The 22,357-nt window shown below is 38.6% G+C and overlaps 2 protein-coding genes across 7 annotated transcripts in view; one reads left to right on the top strand and one right to left on the bottom strand.

Annotated features, from left to right (window-relative positions):
* The window catches only part of PREX2 (phosphatidylinositol-3,4,5-trisphosphate dependent Rac exchange factor 2), a 107,315-nt gene that overhangs the window by 16,371 nt on the left and 68,587 nt on the right, over window positions 1-22,357 (bottom strand). For all 3 annotated transcript variants that reach the window (XM_083623167.1, XM_083623165.1, XM_083623166.1), the window contains exons 23-34: window positions 20,508-20,669; window positions 16,565-16,787; window positions 15,189-15,396; window positions 10,480-10,659; window positions 9,980-10,074; window positions 8,996-9,078; window positions 8,293-8,383; window positions 7,157-7,285; window positions 4,224-4,265; window positions 3,208-3,425; window positions 2,062-2,164; window positions 1,109-1,252 (exon numbers count right to left, since the gene is read on the bottom strand). In XM_083623167.1, the coding sequence (XP_083479293.1) occupies window positions 1,109-1,252; window positions 2,062-2,164; window positions 3,208-3,425; window positions 4,224-4,265; window positions 7,157-7,285; window positions 8,293-8,383; window positions 8,996-9,078; window positions 9,980-10,074; window positions 10,480-10,659; window positions 15,189-15,396; window positions 16,565-16,787; window positions 20,508-20,669 (1,678 nt within the window). The remainder of the gene's footprint in view (window positions 1-1,108; window positions 1,253-2,061; window positions 2,165-3,207; window positions 3,426-4,223; window positions 4,266-7,156; window positions 7,286-8,292; window positions 8,384-8,995; window positions 9,079-9,979; window positions 10,075-10,479; window positions 10,660-15,188; window positions 15,397-16,564; window positions 16,788-20,507; window positions 20,670-22,357) is intronic.
* LOC310766820 (uncharacterized protein) overlaps window positions 1-22,357 on the top strand; it is a gene marked incomplete at its 5' end in the record, with an annotated part of 78,542 nt that overhangs the window by 32,735 nt on the left and 23,450 nt on the right. Inside the window, one exon of one of the 4 annotated variants that reach the window (XM_083623477.1) lies at window positions 278-1,102. The exons of the other annotated variants lie outside the window; for them this stretch is intronic. Coding sequence (XP_083479603.1) covers window positions 278-405 — 128 coding nt within the window. The 3' untranslated portion in view covers window positions 406-1,102. Of the gene's footprint in view, window positions 1-277; window positions 1,103-22,357 lie in introns of those variants that run through there. 4 annotated transcript variants of the gene reach the window in all.

The raw sequence follows: 22,357 nt of genomic DNA, 5'->3' as shown, positions 1-22,357 counted from the left end.
TCACATGCCTTCATCTAGTTCAATGAGGTCCAGATATTTATTGCAATGTACAGTGGTACCTCAGGTTAAGTACTTAATTCGTTCCGGAGGTCCGTTCTTAACCTGAAGCACCACTTTAGCTAATGGGGCCTCCCGCTGCCGCCGCACCACTGGAGCACAATTTCTGTTCTCATTCTAAAGCAAAGTTCTTAACCTGAGGTACTATTTCTGGGTTAATGGAGTCTGTAACCTGAAGCATATGTAACCCGAGGTACCACTGTATATCATATAATTATAGAACTGCAAGTCTCTACCAGAGAAGAATGGCAAACCAAACTGATGGACTATGCCGAGATGGCAAAGCTGACAGGAAAACTCAGAAACAAAGAGAATAAAAACTTTATAAAAGAATGGAAACAATTATAAGTTACTTAGGAGACCACTGTAAGCAGACAGAAACAAGAGCAGGATTTTGATTCATTTGTAGTGTAAAAATCACTATGGGCAGTATGGTTTGCTATAAAAATTGGAGTATGGATGAATATGCAGTTGTAGATGTTTAAAATGAGACCCTATGGAAGGGATGGGGGGAAGTCTTGTGATTCGGAGAATCTCTTTATACTGATATGTTTTTATAGTTTATGTTTATTTGTACTTTGTATTTCTAAAACCAATAAAAATTATTTCATAAAAATAATAAAATAATAATAATTATAGAATTGTAGAGTTGGATGGAACCACAAGGGTCATCTAGTCCAACCTCTGTACAATGCAGGAATATTTCACCCAACATAGGTCTTGAACCCATAGCCCTGAGATTAAGAGTCCCATGCTCTTTCAGATGAACTAATCCCAGCAGATAGGAGAATCTGCATCCAATATTGGATGTTCATCCATACCAACTACTGGGTATTGAGTTTTGTTTGTTTGGGTTTTTTTGCAGTCTGTATATATATGACAAGTTCAAACTTTCAAGGCAGTGTCCAAATAGCTGGAAGTGAACAACAACAACAGCAAAAATGAACACTAAAATTTGCATCAGGTTGTAGTCGCGCACAATGTGTGTGATTAGCATCACACAAAAATAACATGACTTCCTACAGAATGCTTGAGAAGACTGCCAGCATACCTTGTGCAAAGAGGACAGGGTAGATTTTAAATCCTCCACCATTCTTCAGTCTTTGAGGAAGCTGTTCAAAATTGTAACTATTAAGATAAAAGTAAACTTTCAAGGCTTGCCGGCTTCCTTCTGCTTGATATGTGATTGGCATATCTAAAGAAGAAAAGAAAAATGTTACAGTTTTATCAAATGCTAACACCCAGTCAGTATTTTTGCTACAAAAAGCTTCAAGTACTGTAAGAAAACATTAACTGAGCCAACATTTCTCATGCTGGGGAAGTGGGAAAGGAGCTGAGTGTGAGAGAAGAAAGCCAGGGTTGTATGGTAGCTAAATGGTCGACTAGATCTGGGGAAATCCAGGTTCAAAACCCCTCTTGCCAGGAAGCTCACTAGATGGCCCTGAACCAGTCACTATCTCTTAGCCTAACCTACTTCACAAGATTGGTGCAAGGATGATATGGGAGTGGGGAGTACCATGTACGCTGCCTTGAGCTCATTGCTCACACACGCCTGGCTCCTAGCCCTTTTTCAGTCTGTCGGATTCCTTTCAGGCCCTGGTCCCAGGGACTTGGGCCTCCAGCACACACATACACCTCATTGGGCTGCCTATAGTTACCATAATTAGCATTAACATCAGTGCACACATGACATTGCACCATTGTTAAGTTAAAGGAAGGGAAAGGGCAGGGGATCGCCCATAATAGGAAAGTTGGGTAATTTTGGTAGTATGTGAAAGCCACAAGTTCCATTCACCTAACAATGTTTAGAAAGTTGGGACTTGGACATCTGCACTGGGATTTAAGACTAAAATTATATTAATTCCAAAGCTATATAAAACACCCAACCATTACCTATGCAGGTGATATGATACAAGTTAGAAAAGATAAAGCTTCTATGCATTTATACCATACTATATTTTGAAGTAGCAATGGAAGGACGAACATTTATTTTATAATACTCACTTGCAACTAGAGGCTCTTGTTCAGATTGTTTAAAAGAAAATGTAACTTTCTCCAAGTCAAACAGTGCAACCAATGTGTCTTCTAGCATAGCTTGTTCATCAGCCTGAAATATATATATATATATGAGTCTATTAAAGATACTAGATTGATGTATATCATTGTTAACATTAACTGCAGGTGGTCACATCCTGTTTCAGTAGTTAACCCAATTAACTCATGAGTGCATGAAGATTGATGTATTTCTATTGACTTTGCACTCCATCATCTGCTGTCAAAAGATGGCTGTTAGCAAGGATGAAACATAGCAGGTTAATTTACCATTTGCTATGTTTAATCTTATCAAATTGTAATTGTGTTTCATGCAAATGAGTAAGCTCAGAAATTCTGCACAGCAAGCTATGCTTAAATGCTCAAAATGATTTTTGTGTTACAATATTTAATACTTTTAAAATGCAACTCTGTGTATTATTGTGGCTTATAAAATAAATAAGTGCACTTTATTGAACAAGGGGAGCATTCCTCCAGAACTTTGCCAGAAGGTAAAACTTACAGTAGCTATATCAGAAATCAAATAATCTGATTCTGAGTAATTATATTTTCTGATACCTTCCCTAGCTTATCAGCATGATTAGAAAAATATAAATTTTGCTTTATATTCAGCTTCTTACTGAAGCCAGAAGCATGAAATAAAATCACCAGAAGAAGAGATATTTTATCCTTGATACATGTAATATATACACAGACATTTGTAGCTTCCTCAAATGTACATTTAAAAAATAAACAAACAAAAACCAAACACAAATTGATCACAATGCTTAAATAAGCACTTCTACTCCTGAGGCCCCTCTCAGGATGGTTGCTGTTTGACTGGGCTTCCAGTGGAAACCAAATGTTATTAATGCAAATTAGGGGGGGAAATATAGAATATGCAAAACCTTTCCTTTGCCTATTGGTTCAATGTGTCAGCTTCCTGAAGAATACAGAGCCATTTGAATTAAATTTAGCACTTGTAGTATATTTTTAGAAATAGTGTAGGTTTTAGAAAATACACTATGAGCTTCTGGACAGATGTTAATTCCAGATGTCATTGGTCAGGACAATAAGAACATTACACAGAATGGCGCAGCTGCGCACAGGAACTCTCACCAGATTTGGCGACAACAGTGACTGGAAGTGAAGGAGGACACCGGCACTGGATATCTGTTCCAACCATCTTCTGCTGGCCTCTTGTGTCTCCATTTCACACTCTTTGTTATTGTCAAACATCTGATTTAAGGCAGCCATTAACTGTTCTGAAAAAGCACAAACTGTGGCCACCAGACTTTGGCAAAAGACCATGTCTCGCCTGAGCTGTATCTTACTATCTGTGAAGGGCAAAAAATAAATAAGGAGAAATAAATAGACTATAAAGAAAATGCACAATGAATTGTGTCTCTCCTTCAAGAAGCAGTGCCATTATTTTCTTGGGCAAAATGTGACATTATACACAGTAGCGGCTGTCATGTGTGATAGCACAATGTCACATGTATGCATCCCTTCACGATCTTTGTAGATGACAGCAAAAGTTTTGACTCTAAAAAATGAATAATTTAGTTATCAAATGCCACTGCATCGCTTGGCACTGGCGACTATATTAGCATTCAGAAGCAGAGCAAGGAAGTCAACTATAGTTCACATTGGTGCTTCTTTTCTACCAACTTTCATTAAAAATTGCCAAATAAGTTGGGTGCCATATGTGTTCAGTCTATAGATTGGCCCCTGATAATTCATCACTATGTTCTGTCCAGTATAGGCCTGCATATCTCAGCCTCCTGCAACCCCTGCTTTTTTAAAAAAAAAGATGTATTTCAGTGTATCTAGGACTTTTCCTTACTCTTCTTGATCCTAATTTCGCTTGTTAAATTTTGCACTAGCTCCCCCATTTCTAAGTATCACGCTTTATCAGACGACTGATACTTCTTCATACTCTTCATCAGTTAGGAAAGGAGGAAATCACATTTAATATATTCACTTCACTTAATAAGGACCACTCAATTTCTATGCTCCATTTTCTTCTATCTTTATGAGTGCCCTTTGAGCTCATGAAAATATAACAAAAATTCTTGGGGAGACTCAGCCAACTGCTTTGAATAGAAATACTGAAATGGATTCATTAAAATTACCTGTATATTCAAGGAGTGCCAAGAGGGCCCTTGCTTTCACCTCTGGGGAAGAAAAGGACAGACACTTAAGCCAAAATTCTGTTTTGAACTCAGATTTGACCACACTTTGCCCATCTTTCTATTGATTTCTTCCAATCTTCTAATTATACATACAATATCATGCTTATTGTATTCATTTTCCAAATTAAATAATAAAATAGCAATATATGCTGAACAGGTTAGTGGACCACTGAATTTCTAGTAAGCTTTGAATATGCGAATTTGTAGCTATATGAACATGGGAATTCATATTCTGCAGTACAATCCAACCTATGAATACTCAAAAATAAGCCACATTCATTTCCATGGCAAGGTAAGTGTGCATACGATTACAGCCTGAATCTTCTAATTCAACAGTTTTAGAAGTTGATATTGGTTTCTTTCAATCATTTCTTAGAAGCTACCACATGAAGAGTAAAAAAAAGGGAGGGGTAAATCTTAATCTTAGTTTTTTAATTAACTAACTATATTGATTTCTAGGAATACTGTTCTATACAGCAATTGATGTATTTGCAGTGTTGACTATGTCATGTTGAACTGATTCCTGTTCTCATCCCAAACTAATGCCTAAAGATTACCACTGAAGCTGGAATTCTGCTAGAATTTGCATTTGGCTCACTAAGTATATCTAATTAGGATTCCTTAAAAAAAAAAAAAGACTCTCTCATATCCAAGTCAGTTTTACCAAATGTACCCTTTTTCTTTATTCCTCAATCTGTCACTCATGTACTCTGTGCTGATTTTTGTTTCCTCCCAGGTCTGCACTTACTGGTTCCAGCCTCTCTCACTCCTGGATTCATGAACGCCAACTTACTGGTTCCAGGTTCTATGCTTATTTATTAGAAAATTATGCTGCTTTATATAATAAAAATTCTTAAGCAGTTTATATAAAAACCAGAAAAACACAAGAATAACCGTCAATAACATTCCCTAAAGATAAAAACAAAACAAAAGGTATGCATCACAGATAAAACTGAGCAATGTACTACAAAACTGAATAGAAAATGTACGAGTCAGAGTACACAAAATATATAGTTTAAAGAGGCATTAAAAAGTTATTAATGTATCTGCCTCACAAATTACCCCAGGGAGTACATTCCAGAATGTGGACGCTACCACTGAAAAGGCCTGCTTCTGCATTGTCAAGAAGTGATAAATTGGTTGGAAGATCTTAAAAAGCTCCGCTTGATCTGTATAGAGGAAAGCAGACTGTGGTCCCAAGTTTAGAACTTTACATGCCAACAAACCCTTAAACTTGCTCTCTTGCAGCTGCTGCTTCCAAACGAGACTCAAGAGTAGTCACATTGCCAATGTATGGACAGCCAAATTATCCCTGTCAATGCATGGTCATAGTTGGTAGAAAAATTGAAGCTGGTAAGGTGTATTCTGAGCCACGGAGGTCACCCAGACTGAGTCAGTGATGGATCTAGGAACACCCCAGAACTATACACCTGCTCCTTCAGAGGAGCTATAACCCCATTGAGAGCAGGTGTGCACCCCAACTGTGAGACTTGGGATTGCCCATCCATTGGGTCTCCAATCAGGATTCAGTTGCAGCTTTTTAGCAGTCCTCCTTCCCATGGCTGCATCAAGGCACTGTTTTGGGACATGCATGGCCTCTCTTGATTCAGCTGTTACATAGAAATGCTGGGTGTCATCAGCATATTCGTGACACCTTGCCTCAAATTAACTATGATTCTAAACACTATCCTTCTGCTATCACAATCAGCAGAACTTCTCATTAATATCTAGCTAATTTCAGTGAACCAATGCAACTGCCAAATGCATACTGAAATGCACACCAGGCAGCTTAATTAATCATCCTTATCTGTCCCTGGTCACATTACAAGACTTTTTAAAATTCATCTGCTGGCCTTGAATATATTTCACATTGAATTAAACATTTTCACCTACAGTATTTCCTAAGGAAACTAAGTAGCTCTGGTCCATTTTTGTAGGACAGCTTTTGTTGTGTATTTCCAATAATCTCCTTTCTATCTAAGTGAACAAACCAAGTGAAATCTTAGAAAAATCATAATATGAATAGAATGATTTTTCTATTTTTATCCTCATTATTCACTACTAAAATCAATTGAAGAGCAGTGAATATTTTAATATTACATCTATGTTTAATCACCAATCATCATTTAATTTGGTATTCTGTGTACACACTAAAAAGAACTATGACCAAAAGCCCAACAGCCCCTGATTTTCATCATAGATTACTTTAGTTAACTTCCATAACAAATCAGCAAAGTTTCAATCACAGCATACTTGGTTCACCAAAATGAGTTTAGATGCGAGTCAAAAGAGATTTTCTGGTCTCTGTTTGGGTATTTGCAAATTCTAGATGCAGCTCAGGAGACATTAAATATCTTCAAATTAACTTAAAATACTCATAATGGATTGGGCTTATAATGTGCAGAAAGATGCAGCTTTTATTAAGAAGGAATTTGGACATGTTAGCCAACTATGCTGAGACTTTTCCTTTATCCACAAAGTGACTGCAGACAGGATGGGGTGAACTAGCAAGAGAAGACCAATAATCAAGAAGACCCTGTGGAGACTACTGCTACAGCTCAAGCACAAGATATTACTGACGGCTTCTCCAGAGTAGTCCTACCTACTAGTTCCTTGCAGTCACCAGGCAGGATGACTGGAGAAGCTGATATCATAGCTCATGAATTCTCCACATTACATCAAAGAAGGCAATGACGACTCCAATTTCTGAACACAGGTCTAGGGTCTCCCATTAGCAACATTAGTCTCCATTGACTCAGCTAGTCAGGCTACTGGTATTGTTTTGGAATATACATTATTCCTCAAAAGATTCAATAAATCTCACAAGCTCTATCTCAGAAGTATGACAAAACTACCTATGATAAATGAGTTACCTTCAACAAGTTTTCTGATGTTTTGGGAAAGGTTTTGGACACTGCTAGGGAGATTCCAGGGGTCTTGTTTGATGTGAAGTCTCAATCTCTTTGGGCAGCTGAGTTTAGGTCCAATCTCTTGCTGAAACTCTGTTCAAAAGCAAAATTACTTCTTTAATTTGTTATAATTTCATTTTGCTCCATAAGTTTAGTGAACTTAAATATTGAAGGTGAGCCTTCAGATTCATTTCCTTGAGTAAAGACTTGTTGTATTTAAATCTCTGAATAAACATTTTCATTCAACACCAGCACTAATTTAATTGGGCATAAATAGAATGCAACACTTCATAATATATTTTCCAGATAACAACTAACATAATAACCAACATGTTTTAGAAATGCTGTTCAGTAAAAAAATAGGTTAGACTCCTCATAAGAACATGAGGTTTGCAAATAAATCCAAAAAAGTTAATAGGCCACCTGCTCTGACACTCCTATATAACTTCCAGACACAGCAATCAAACCATGATATTAACCAACAATATATGAAATGGGCCGTATGTGCCCTATTTCCCCTTAGGCACCCCAGATCTCATGAAAATCATATTTTGAACTCTGTTGCTAATTCTGATTGGGGGAAAATTAAGGTTTACACAAGCCAGAATTTTATTTGTAGGCTTATTTGTTTTACTATTAATATTTATAGCCTGCTCTTCAGTCCTGAGTCTTTCAGAATGGCTTACAATGTAAATGTATAAAACACAATAATAAATAAGTGTGAACACATCTCAATAAAACAATTAAAACACCAGTTCTAAAAGATTACTAACTGACAGTTATTACATTGTTTAAGATGTTGTATAAAAATGGTTGGACAAATAAAAGCATTGCCATGTGAGTGTTCTTGGCGAGAGCATTCAAAAACAGGGAAAGTCCTTTCCCTAGTTATCACTCTCCTAACACAGGTAGCAGAACACAGAGGACAGTCTCAGAGAAATATCTTGAAATTCAGGCTGTTTCATGTGACAGAATAGAACCCTTTCATATTAAAAAATATTATTCTTCTTTTTTAACTCCAGTGCAATATTAACAGGTGTATCTATCTTCTGTTTCTGTTTGAAACCCCATTGACTGCCATACTTGGGTTTGAATATTACCTTGCAAGCTTCGACCTGGTGTGAAGAACTTTGTCTGCTCAAAAGCTCTTGCCACTGCTGGTCCTTTCAGTAGATTGATAATTGAATCTACCTGTAGAGTTGAAAAGCAATTGAATGGTGAAAACGTAACTAGCTTTTTGTAAAGTTTATGTTGGATCCATTGAGACAAACACAAAAGGTAGGCGCAAGTTTTCCCTTTGGGACAAACAGAAGCTTTGGCGTAAGATCAGGAATATGAGTATGGAAAGGGTGAAATTCCTCTCTGCCAGTGCTACAGTTGTAATCTGACCCCATACTCCATGTTTGCTTTTAACTTTAAAGAATTGTACATAGGCCAGGGGCTGGTGTTAGGTTTCCTGGGGACTTATACTAAGTCAGACCACATTGGTCCAGCTAGCTGGACTGGCAGGGACCCTCTAGGATTTCAGACTAGGGTCTTTTCCCAGCCCTACCTAGTGATGCTAAGAATTGAACCAAGGACCTTTTGCATGCAAAGAAGGCTCATGCCTAAGAATACATTCTAGAGAAGAATAAATATCTAAGGCACAGCATTTGAAATAACGATGCAAGCCAGAAAGAGAGGGGAAATTGCTTCAGATAATTTTCACAGTGCATCCCTGTATAGTCTCATTTTATTAGAAGATAGCACTGTTTTTGCACCGCAAAAAAAATCATAGAATCATAGATGGTAATAATTGAATACCTGACCAAAAAGATGTTCCAGACAACCATGGAGTTTGTCCTGCTTGTCATGAGAGATGCGTATACTTAAAGGAAGTTCATCACCTATTAAAACAATATTTGAAGTTCTTATGAGCTTTTGAATTTAGCAGACTGTACAAACCTTACACGTGGATCACTTTGTTGCACAGAAAAGGGGTCTAATATTGCTGCCATATGTGATGGCACTGCTTCTGCTTCCAGGACAGGGTATTCCAAAGGTGAAATGACCATCTCATTCCTTTTCTACTACAGCTGCTTTCCTTTTAGCTTTCCTTACAGTTTTATCGATGCTCACTGCAGCCTATCTAATCCATTTCATTCCTCACCCCAGTTCCTAAAATGTCAGGGCTTTGTGGGGAAGGTGGTAAAACTTGCTGTTTCTCAACGTCTTTCACTTTTAACTAGCAATGACTGAGTATTTCAATCGCCTGGCAGAGGAAGCAAAGAGGAGTTGTTTGTTTGATTTAAGAAAGAAGAAGGAAAAAAATCCTGAAATGGCAAAGCATTGCTGTCAGGTGTTAAAGCGTTGTCTGACTGTTCCATGTTTGAGTGTTGGAAATTTTTCAGCATCTAACTAACTTTGTTTGAAGTACAGGGAATTGAGGTTGCACTCATTACTGAATCAGGAGCTTTGCACTGACAACACTGGCCTTTGCTCTTTGTTCTCTGTTCCCAAGCCATTTGTGGTAGTGGTGAGGAGATTAAGATGATTCTTGCACCCAGCCTAATTTTCACATAAGTATTTTGCAAGATCAAAAGACAACACTTCTTACAGATTCACTTTATTTGCATCAGAAGTTGAAGCATCTGTAGAGCTAACTGAAGCAGGCATTAAAGCAAAAGGAAGACAAACATTCCTTTCATCTACTTCAGAAGGGAAGTAGACAAACCCATCTAGTTAACAAATCTCATACAATTTCCTCTAGCAAAGTACATTTGGTGCGGGTGGGGGTAACAGAATTACCTGAATCCATTTCATCACTGTGAAAGAAGGAACTGCATTGGCTACTGGAAATACTGGTAAAAGATGCACTGGAATTTCTGTTGCTGTTGCAATCACTGAATAGGGATAAGAAAACACACATTATAAATCCTCTTGGAACATTTATATTTAAACAGCAGCTTTTACATCCTTTTATCTTTTTCTCTTGACCAAGCGCCTCTTTACAGTTCCTAACCTAAGTTATCCAGGCTGTACCTTTTGTGAGCAAGAAAGCTCAACATTTTAAAATTGAACAGAATAATACCAAAGGCAGAGTTTAAGCTAAGTGAGCTTCAGTCCTTTGAAATAAACAAATCAAATGTCTGTTAATTATAACACTATAACACATCTTTATTATTGTTATTTTAACCATACAAAGCTTTTAAGTAACAGCAAAATGTTTGAATAGCTTTATATGCACCAACCTCTGAAGACATGATTCATTCATTATTCTCTTATCCTTTATGGAGGTAAGACTTTACCTGTATGAATCCCGGTTGCTAATGGTGTCATGGCCAGAATCTTCCTGTTCATCAGCTGCTACACTGAAACAGACCTTTTTCCCATTTCGTTCTCCTTTTTCACTATCACTGTCTGTTGGTGTTAATGGCTCGTGGTTTTTCCGTTCTGATTGTGGAGAGTATGTTATTGAAGAAAGGAGGCTGCAATTGGATAAATTCAGCTACTGTTAAGTAAGGATTTTTTTATTTTTAAATAACAGTAATGCTACAAATACATGAAAAATAGCGCATGCCAAAGTGGACATGGTACTGTCCTAAAATTCAGCAGAATTACACAAGAACTACCCACGCTGGAAGAGTGGCAGACGAAGGTGATAGACTATATGGGACTGGCCGAGATGACTGGCAGAATCCGCGACCAAGGAAAAGAGACGGTAGAAGAAGATTGGAAGAAATTTAAAGTTTATCTTAAGAACTGTTGTAAAATTAATGAGTGCTAAAATGTCATGGGTAATGTAAAACAGAATTGCAGTGACAAATAATTGGGTAAGAGAAAAGGGATTAAAGAAAGTGAATTATAAGTAATTGAAATTAGGGGTTGCTGGAAAAGTTTAAAACAGGGATGCAGAAAAGGGAGGTATGGGGAAGTCGTTGAAACAAGGTTTAAGGAAAAGAGGCTATGAAATTATACGTGTTTATATGTTTGTTTGTTTGTTTGTTTGTTTGTTTGTTTATGTATTGTCAGTTGTATTGTGTTTTAATATATGTTGGAAAATTAATAAAAATTTATATAAAAAATAAAAAATAAAAAAATAAAATTCAGCAGAATTATAAGATAAATAATAATAATCAGTATGGCTTAGCTTACTAATCAAGCACACCTAACTTAAGACAGGAACCACTCTGTCCAAATCATTGTTAGGTTAGCCCATCTTATAGAAGTTTTGGAAGTAATTGTGTACCTGGATGAGCAGGTAAGGATCCAGCAGATCTGCAGCTGAGTTAGACAGTTTTTGGTGTAGCTGGGCTATGCCAGCTTGACTCCCTCATTCTCAGCTCAGCCAGAGAGCTGCCGGTATATCTGCCCCATCCCCACACAGCTGGCTGAGCTGAGCCCAGCAGATCATAAGGTGGTGTAAACACTGAAAAAGTGGGTGGGACCAAGGGCAGGGGTATAGGCTGCTTTCGAAGCCTGTTCAATTTGATCATGTGTCCTGGCAACCTGACATAAATCAAGCTGACAGAAAGGGTGGTATAACTCACACACTATTCTAAAGGCTTCTTTTCCCTCTGCCAGACTTAGGCAGCACTCGTCTCACTGCTGAATGGAAGTTGGATCTGGTGTGACTGTGCCAGCTTAATTTACATCATCTTGCTTTATGCCAGTTTCTTGTGCATAGGATTGTTTCCTTAATGTATCAATATAGAATCAGAGGACCAAGGTACAATAATTTCTAGGATAAACTAATTTTAGTAAATGTGGTTAGTATGATGTGAGAACAACAGAGACACAATCCAATGAGTATTCTTACAACCCAATGGGTGTGTGTGCCTCAGCTGCTTAGTGACATACCACAAAAGGAAATTGTGCATTCATAATAAATACAAACAGATGTTATTCTAAATTAAATGAAAGGCATACAATTTTGCCATAATTTAGGGGCTTAGCAATATATACATTAAGGTGCACTGCTACATCTTTCCATCTAAGGTCATTAAACAATGCATGAAATCTAGAAACAAACTTATCAAACTCAAAAGGTGGAAGCATAAACAGCAGTACTCAAGCCTTCCAAGCACTCAGCTGCTACATTCAAATTTTACAGTATTGGCATCAGTAGCAGGAAAGGAATGTTCATCACCATTTCGCATAAAGCAGCAATAGGAAATAGCCCAGGGGCAATGTAAGTGTTATTCTTATTAGCACAAATGTAGCTATGCATCTTATTATGCATCAGTACAAATTTTAGTATTTAATCACAAAACTCTTGCATGATGGGCAATAAAATTTATTGGAAATAATCATTTCAGCCAAGTACTACTCTGGGGCAGGGAGGAATCAAGTACTTCTTACAAATAATGTAAGAAGTACTTACATTATTCTACTTACAGCAGAAACAGAGCACAAATAGGATGTAAAATAGGATGACTAAGTATTGCCTGCTCTGGTTGCTAGTTGCTCTCCTGTGGAGAGGTCCCTGGGACCTTGTGCATCCTGTATATATTGGTCTAATGATACTAGGGTGTGATAGAACTCCAGAAACTAGGCATTGTGTAAATTGATACTGACAGCCAGACAATCCTGGCCTCATTTTTCCTATTCTTCCACTGAGATTTAAAAATAGGCTTCTGGGTATCCTGTTTCCTGTACAAAACTGCTTTCTTTCAGAACAATTAAATGCTGGCAGCCTATAAGCCCATAAGGAATAGTGATAAGAAGCCTGACAATTCTAAGTATTAAAAAGTTTATACCCTTTGTTCAATCTGTACATCTTAAATAGGATTTTCTACTGGTTCACTTTATACAGAATTCTTTTACAATATAAATACTTTATGTAAGATTATCTTGTGTATTGTTAACATTTGCAGCTATGTGACTCACACAATTTATGTTTTCTTAATTATATCATTTTTACTCCAGCATGAAAAAAATAGGAAAGTTACTGGTGCTACATCACATAAGTCTCGAGAACAGAAAAGAAATGACAGGGAGAGTTACCAAGTAAAAAAGCTACTGAAATAATAACTGAGACTGAAAATGTAAATATTGATCAAAAGAGATTGATGATTTTAAAGAATTTATAACAACTTTTCCCTGTTTCACTCTGTGGCTATTTCATTCTGTGATATTTCAGCTTTATAATGTATGTATTCATAAACAAAATTTGAACAGTTCAATCTATCATCTCTGAAAAAAATACAAATTGTTTGAAATTGTGTTGTAGCTCTTTGAAAAAGATGTACATAAATATGTCAGTGAATGTGTTCGTTTGACTTTTTGTTCATCAATTTTGGTTATAAAAGCAATTTCACTGGTCCAGTATTTATGATTAATTGGGAAAGTTGTGTTTATTTAAAATGAAACTCTTTCAGTAGAGGAGCTATTGTCATGGTCTGGTTCACGGGCGATTGAAGTCCCGGCAGAGGACATCAGGACCAGGGGCAAGATGGCGGGGTGGGAGCAGGAATGGGGGTCCAGAAGCCAGGAGTCAAGAAGCCAAGGATCCGAGGGTCAGGAAGCAAAGAGGCACGAAGTCAGGGGTCTGAGGATTAAGAAGCAGGGAGTCAGGAAGCCAAGGTTCAAGGATCAGGAAGCAAGAAACCAAAGGCAGGGAGTGTGTTGCTGTGGCAAAGAGCTGAAGGGAAAGGAAATGCTGGCCTTATATCCCTTCCCAGCTCTTGCCACCAGGTGCTGTGAGTTACCAGTCAGCCTCACCTGTGGGGCTGCGTCTTGCCTCTTCAGAACAAACTTAGGAAGGCCCCAGTCCTGCAAAGTCCTATTGGTCACAGGGCCCGGCTCCTGCACGCACACCTGACAGCTATCACTGAAACCTTTCACCTAAGGAAGTCAGTCCCCCACTGACGTTTAGGAGGTTAGTTTAAACCCGTTTAATCGGGAAGATGCTGAGGTTATGGAGTGTGTGAGAGGGGGGAATGATACGGCTACTATTCATGGCTGGTCCAAGACATATTTTGGCTTGAGGCAAAGATCAGTATGGCACCCTTCTCCATTCCAGATAAAGAAGCTAACTGGACTGGCAGCTGAATCTTAATTCAACATTGCTGATGAGGTAGTGTGCACCACCACACCCGAGGCAGAAAGCTAGTTTTGGGGGGGCAGGACACACCACATCCTCCTGTCCCAACTCAGGGGAATGACCGAGGCCCTTAAGAGAAACAGCAAGGGGGGGGGGGAGATTATTGGCTCTTTCTTGTTTCTATTATGTATTTAGTGTCTTTATATTGTGAACCACCCTGAGACCTACGGGTATAGGGAAGTATACAAATGTAATTAATATAATACTAATACTACCAATAATAATAATACCCCCCCAGCATCTGCCACTTGAAGCGGTTGCCTCATTTTGCCTAATGGCTGGGCCATTCCTGCTTCTGTTTTTTCTATTTTCTTTTTATTTTATACTGTAACATTTTGCTGTGGTTTTTATTGTATCACATTGTGTTATTTTAAATTGTAAGCTGCTTACAGAGGTCATGTGAGCAGTATGTACATCTTGGAAATAAATAAATAGGATTTAATCCACCCCGCCTTAAACTCTTTGCTATCATTTTCTGCCAATTTTATATTGATTTTTTAATATTGATTTTAGGGAACTGCATTGTTCCAATGGCCTTTATCCTTTTACTCCTTGACTTATATGAATCTGCCAATGAGTTAGATCATCTAACTCACTTCTGTCTATTCTAGCTTAAAGAAGCTCTCCAAGGTCTCAGGCTGAGGTACTTTCCAGCCATTCTTCCAAAATCATGTGTGCGTGTGTGTGTGTGTGAGAGAGAGAGAGAGAGAGAGAGAGAGGGAGAGAGAGAGAGATGGCAGGTATTTAACCCAGGATGTGCAGCACACAAATGAAATCTCCTACCACTGAACTACAGCCCTCACAGAAAAGTCCAATACATACAGGCTAAGCTACAATGTTAGGAAGGGCTCCTTTAAAAGCAAATTTATGTCTTACTGTCCAAAATCCCTACATTTCATAAGTTTTACTTACTCATCTATTTGAGAAACACAGTTTTCCACCTCTTTTAGTGCAGCTTGCAGTTTGCACAACAGTTTCTGATAGACATCTTGTGTTTCCAGATCCTCTTCTTTTAACAGATACCTCAAACCATGGCCATCTTGTTGACCCAAGGAGTGTCCCGATGGAGCTGCCATAGTGGTAATTGTATGTTGTACATAAACCATGGGACTCAGTTTACCTGGGCAGGAAGGAAATAATATAGAATGCATAAGTAGGTTATCAGGTATGTTGGTCTCTGTAGTTGTAGCTCACTTATTTTGAACCATAGCAGATAATACATTTTTCATGAATCCAGTTAATAATCCCACTGAGTTTTAAAAAATAGTTTTACACATTCAACACATGAGCAATTTGATATTGAAAATCCAACTATGCATAACAATTAATTCGTTTTTTTGCAAATTGTCTGCTTGCTAGTGAAGCATTAGTTCTGTTATTCAAGGGTTATAAAAAGTCTGTTTAAATAGCCCAAGCACTGAAGGATCAAACATTTTGGCAAAATCTGCAAGTGCCTAACTGGTTCTTAGTTTGCTTTATGCTAGGAAAAGAAAAGAAAATGATTAAGGAAATGGCAGCTTTTGATACCATACACTATGGTAGCTTCCTGAATCAGCTGTGTGGGATGGGTATTGAGGGCACTGTTTTGCAGTGGTTTCACTGCTACCTAGAGGATCATGTCCAGAAAGTAGCATTGGGTGACTGTGTTTCAGCTACATGGTCTTTGCACTATGGTGTACCACGATGTCGTGTCTTGTCCTCAATGCTGTTTAACATCTATATGAAATCACCAAGTGTGGTCATTAGGAGTTTTGGGGCAAAGTCAATGTGCTGATGACACACAGCTGTACTTCTCCATAACATGTGAGTCGGGGGCAGCTGTGCATAATCTGGACTGTGCTTTGTGTGCAGTAGTGGACTGGATGAGGGGCAATAAACTGAGCTTGAACCATGGGAAGATGAAGATGCCATAGATTAGTAGTTCCTATATCTGGAAGATGGGGCAGTTGCCTGTTCTGGGTGGGGTTGCACTCCCTTTGAAAGAACAGGCTCAGAGTTTGGTGGTGCTTCTGGATCCATTTCTGTCACTGGGAATTTATGAGTGGCTAGGAGTGCCTTTTACCAGCTGTGGCTGATATGTCAGCTATGGCCATGCTTGGGACAGGGATGGTCTGGCCATGGTGATCCATGCATTGGTAACCTCAAGGCTTGATTCCTGGAACGTGCTCTGTGTAGGATTACCTGGCTGCTGCAGAATGCTGGAGTTGATGTTGAGCATGGGCTCAAATGTTGAGGGGTAGTTTTCAGTCAGGTAGGTAGAGGAAGCTAGAGCTCATATTGAAGCTTACCTTGGTCAGTATGTTTGTTTTCTTTTTCATGGGAAAGATGTTTTCTGCTCTCTAGCTGAACACCAAAAGCACTGCCAAGTGACGTTGAAGTTTTAGGATATGAGACTTCCATCACGTTGATATGGCAGTTAGTTGGGCAGAAGTCACTGCTGTGCAGTGGTGAGATCTTTGACTTTGCTTGCTTGAAAGTAGGCCAAGCTCGGTTTTTTAACACCCGTGAAAACTGCAGGGGCAGGGTAGAGTATATTAGCAACTACTAAAAGGTTTAAATATAGTTAGCTCTACAGTATTTACTTTTCAGATATGAGGAAAATTCTCTCTCACACACTTTAGTATTCCCCAACCTGATAGGTGGAACTGAACTGAAGTTTGACTTCTTGAAATATAACAATGTTCCTTCTCTGTGTCCATGCCTAACCTCATATTGCTTTTTACTGGAGAAGAGAGGAAGAAGATTGCAGGTGAGTCCAAGTGCTACTTCTATTCTAATCACTGACTATGGGAACAATAGTTTGAAAATCAATTAAAAGCAAAATGAACAATCCTGTGGCAGCCTAAGACAGAATGAATCCTTATCCTATTTCATTAATTTAGATGTTTTTATTTATTTTATTTTACTTTTTTATTTTACTCTACATCAAGTTGGCCTATCTGGTTCTCCCACTCCTCATTTAATCCCTACAACAATCTTGTGAGGTAAAAACAGTGACTGGCCCACTCAGGGAGCTTTTCATGGCTGAGCAGAAATTTGACCCCTGTCCTAGTCCAACACTCTAACTACACCACACCGGCTCCCTGCCTTTCCAGGAAAATCCCCATAAGGCAGTTTATAATCAGTGTTAAAACAATACAAGAAAAGAACAGCTATATAAAGTCAGAAGTGATTCGCTGGGTGGGGTAGAATTGCTGTGCTAGTTTGTAATCCAGAGCCAAGCCAGAGCATTTGCAGTGACCTTCCACACTGCCCTCTACCTCCCAGTAAGCAATAGTGAACAGTTCTGCCCCACCCATCAAACCACTTGTAGAAAGATAAGAATTAATCAACAGGCAAAACAAGGAACAAACAAACCATTCAGGGAGAACGACTCTTTTAAACAGGGGGCTTGATGTGAATCTCATGGAGGTAATTGCTGAAGTAGCCCCAACTGGCTCCCCTAGAGACCAATTAATTGATATTTAGGTACCCACATGCCTAGGAATGCAGACTTTTAATTGATAGGAGTCTTAGCAGCAATTCTAACTAAAGTAGGTACTTTTTCGTACAGATCAATAGGTACAGTGCACTCCTACACCCACAAACAAAAACACACATCTATGTTCCTGTGTGCAGCTTCAGTTTTGAATAAAATCAACAGATTATTGAGCTTGTACAAGAAATTTATGCTGTGCTGCATTGATAATATTTCTGCTATGCTATGCTGATAATATTTCTTTCCATGTATGTTTGTATGGATATATTATACTTAAACTTGTGAAACTGGAACAAGGAGGACACAAGGACACTTAAATATGAAGAAAGGCAGTACAGTCAAATCTTGGTTGTCGAACATAATCCGTTCCAGAAGACAGTTTGACTTCCGAAACGTTTGACAACCGAGGCATGGCTTCCAATTGGTTGCAAGAGCTTCTTGCACTCAAGCGGAAGCTGCATCGGATGTTCAAGTTCCGAGGAATGGTCAAAAACTGGAGCGTTTTCTTCCAGGTTTTGGGCGTTTGGGAGCCGAAACGTTCTAAATCAGAGCCATCCGAGAACCGAAGTTTGACTGTACATTTTTCACATTTAAATCTCCCACACATTGTCTCCCACAGGTGCCGAATGGCTAGTTACAACTTAAGTCAAAAGTAAGTTCCACATTTCTTTTCATGCATGTGTTGGGAAAAGTGGCGACTATTACCCAGGCCTTAAAACTTCTCTGAGAAATAATGAGATAATAATAAGCACCGCAGGAAGCCACTGCATTTCTGTTTATAGATTTCAAACTTTCACAATGAAGCTAACAGCACACTTTTGTTACTATGGTTACATTAACCTCCCTAAAAGAAAGGCCTAGCTATTCTTGGAATGAAACAGGTTACTAATAGCCATCAAGAACAGTAAACATTTTTGAAACGGCAAATTTGCAACATGATTATGGATTTTGGAAAGGTCTTATCTGAGAAGTTGATGAATATGTGGGTTTATAATAAGATAATGTATCAGGTATAGTAATTATATACGCCTTCCCCTTGTGGTTGTGCCAATGTACTTCCTCCTGACCTAGTATGATCTTGCTATTCTTATCCTGGAAACTGCACATCACATTAAATTCTTGTAAAGTAGGCAAGAAATATGAAAAGCATAATGTATTTGGCTACATTGAATTTCTGACTGAGCAGTTAAAATACCCATCCGAGGCAGTCAAGTTGAAGTAAGGTGAATAGACAGACAGGGTTTAATAAATGGTTTGCTAGCTATATTTATTTAGACTATGAAACGTTTTTGAACCATTTATTCTAAAGTCAAGTGGTGGAGTGTTAAAGTCTCTCTCTCTTCCCCCCGCCCCCTCTCTCTCTCCCCACTTGCAAATTGCAAACATTTGCTTGCCAAGGTCCAGTTTAGAAATATCATTTTAGTCTATAAAGCAAAAGACCCAGTTTCAAAGTACAAATGTAAAACTCTAATGCGTGTATAATTCTTGTGAAATGCAAGCAAAATAAAGGATCACTAGGGCAGGGGTGGGGAAACCCCTTTTGGCCAGAGGGCTGGGTCAAATAGTGGCCAACCCTCTACAGGCCGGATTTGAGCAGCATGCTTTCAGCACTTGTGATGGGATGATGAGCTGCTTGTGCGTAAAGTTTCTAGTCCCTCAGGGTTTGGCTAAGTCCACAAACCCCTGTCTGTAACGGAGCTCCATCAGCATGGCTCCGTCAGTCGCTGGCAGAATCCGACAGTGGGCGTTTACGGAATTTCTTCCAGCATAAAAGCTCCTTAACGGAAACATGCCTTCTGGACTCTCTGCGTGACAGTTTCCGGCGAGGAGTGGGTGTCCCTATAGGAGGTCCTGAAACCTCCCCACTGTTCTCGCTGGAATTGTCTCTGAGCCATCCTTCCGACTCACTTTCCCTTGGAGCTCTTTCTCTCCCCCTGCTGGTTCCCTCCTCCGCTGATAAGTCTCTCCCAACCTCTGGGAGCCCTTGCACCTCCGGTTCTTCCGATGACAGTTCCCTGACAGCACTGTTTAGATTTGACGCCAAATGCAAGCTGCACTGATTTTGGACCCAGTCAGCAGGGATCAGCCCACTCAGGCGCTCCAGACAGGAGCTCCCAAATGGATCTGCTTCTGCCTGAAAGCAGCAGGACTTGCATTCGGCACTAACTAAACAGCAGCGAATAGAAGCCATGGCTGCAATGGAACTTTCATAAGGACATTCTTGGGTTCCTGATTCTTTCTTTGCAGCCACAACTTTACTTGTCCATGCCTTTCATCATATTACATCAGGTGAATGACCTGTCAGTGTGGTCAGCCCAAAACAGTCTGTTGAGCAGAACTGGGAGGTCTGGCAAATCTAACTAGGCCTGCAGGTCAGGTTGCTCTCCTATCTATCCATTGTTCAAAGGGGGAATGGATAAAATGAACATTTGAAACAGCATAACTAACAAGATAATAAAATATTATTATAAGCATAGACATTTCTCTGTATTATGACTGATTATTCCTTTTTCTTTAGCATCATTAATGTGCATGACATCTCACAAGGTGGACAGGTGCCTGACCTTTTATTTAACATAGAATTTGACCTAGGGGAGACAACAGAGGAAGGAGAAGGGGAAATGTAGGTAGGAGTAAACAGTGGGAGGGCTAGTATCTCAGTTACACACATTGAGTTCCAGCTGAGTATTTTTAATTTCTAAACAAAGTCAGTAAATTTCCAAAAAAAATTAAAAAAAAAATTTGCTCCTTACCTTTTTATAACTAGTGATCCTTCTGCAAATGTGCTCAATTTTCTCACTGCAAGTGGCACTGAATTTACTCTGAAGTTCAGTGGGGATCACTTCATTTAAACTATTTAGACTATTACAGTTTTGCACAAATTGCTCATCACTTTTTGCTAAAGCTTCGAGAATCTGTGAGTAAGACAAAAGCGGATTGTGTTGGTGTCAACAAGACTGCCATTAGATATCAGTGTAAACAAACAAGTAATGCAGGACAATAAATATTTTTTCTTGCAGAGGATATTTCTTTTCAGATTTAAGTATGCTGCTTGTCAGCAATAGCTCCCAGATACTATTTTGTTTATTTATTTAATTCATTTATATACAACTTTCTATATGCCATACCTGCCTTCCTTAAGCACTAGTCAACTTGGCTATCGCTTCTTCCTCCTTCTTCCTCCTCCTCTCAATTCCTTTATCCCTGTGAGCCGGAACCTGATTACCTTAACACCCTGCCCTTATCATATTTGTATTGTTTAAAACAAACCCCAAGCTCATTACAATTATAAATAAAAGAGAACATGTCAAAGGAAAGGTGAATTTTTAAACCTTCTTCCTCAACCCTAAACAGAGGTATTAATTGTACAGTAGAGGCTTGCAAAGCCCATTGGCTGTCATTAACCAGTCCTCCCTTCACAATAACTTGGCAATATTGTTTAGAGGAAAACAGATCCAGGATACAGACTTCAGATCCTATATACAACTGCAAAATATGCAATATCAAAAATCAGAAAGCCTAATAAATTAATTTATTCTATGTGAAATAATGTTTTATTGATTTTTGATTGGAATTTGGTCAAAGTAATTGGGAATTTACTAATCACCCAATTTTTGCACACATTTTAATTATAGTTATAAATTATTATAGTTGTCCTAGAACTGAAGAAGTTAGTTCATGTAATTATAGACAGAAAGCTTTTAAACTCTTACTTTCTGAATCAGCACATTAATCAAAGGTTTCTAATTGCTTGTAAGAGTTTAATTTTCTGCAGGTTTAATTAATAATGCAAAACATACCTGCAAACGTAATCCCTTGGTTATAACTACAAAGACTGCGGTTAAATCATTACTAAGACTTCTGCACCCTGTTCTTGATTTTCAAAGTATTATATTTTTACCAGCTCTAAAATATTGCATTGCTATACGGTTTCCTATTTTTTAAAAATTAAGCTGCTTATTAATTAGGCTTCACAGCTTTGGAGAAAAGAAATCTACGAGGATTACTATATCCAACACTCAAACACAGCTGCCCTTCCATTGTTTCACATTACTTCTATTTGCTACAAGGTGACTTACCAAGCAATCCTCTGGTTCAAGGGATACAGCAGAGGTGGGTATACCTTCCCCCTCCCTATTGATGGCTTTCACTGGGTGGCCTTGGGCCAGTCAGCATAACCTACCTCTGGATGGTAAAGACTGAACAAAGTAAAGGTGCCTTGTGCACCTAGTTCCAGGAAAAAACTAACTCACTTCTTCACCCAGAATGCAAAAGGCTTTTTTTTACAAGGTCTGGCCTGGTATCTGAGTGATGTTTCATAACAAAAAACATGAGTATTCCTGGAACATTATGACTTCAGTTAATTAACTGTCATGCCACAGGGCTTTTTCTCCCTCCTTGTATCTTGTATTTCCTCATTTATTACATAGTTTTAATTTATAATTATTAGTTAATATTTCTGTGTGAATGGTTTTGTGGTGTTTGCTCAAAAGGCAACATGAATATACAATAATTAAATAAATGGATTCCTGGAAAAACTATATATCTCCCTTACAAAAAACCCCCACAACTTTTGTGGGGTATGGGGAATGGTTGGAAAGGT

The sequence above is a fragment of the Podarcis filfolensis genome (genome assembly GCF_964270895.1).
Source record: "Podarcis filfolensis genome assembly, chromosome: 7".
Taxonomy (NCBI): domain Eukaryota; kingdom Metazoa; phylum Chordata; class Lepidosauria; order Squamata; family Lacertidae; genus Podarcis; species Podarcis filfolensis.
Note: the sequence above shows the minus strand (reverse complement) of the source record. Positions and strands in the feature narration are given on the sequence as shown.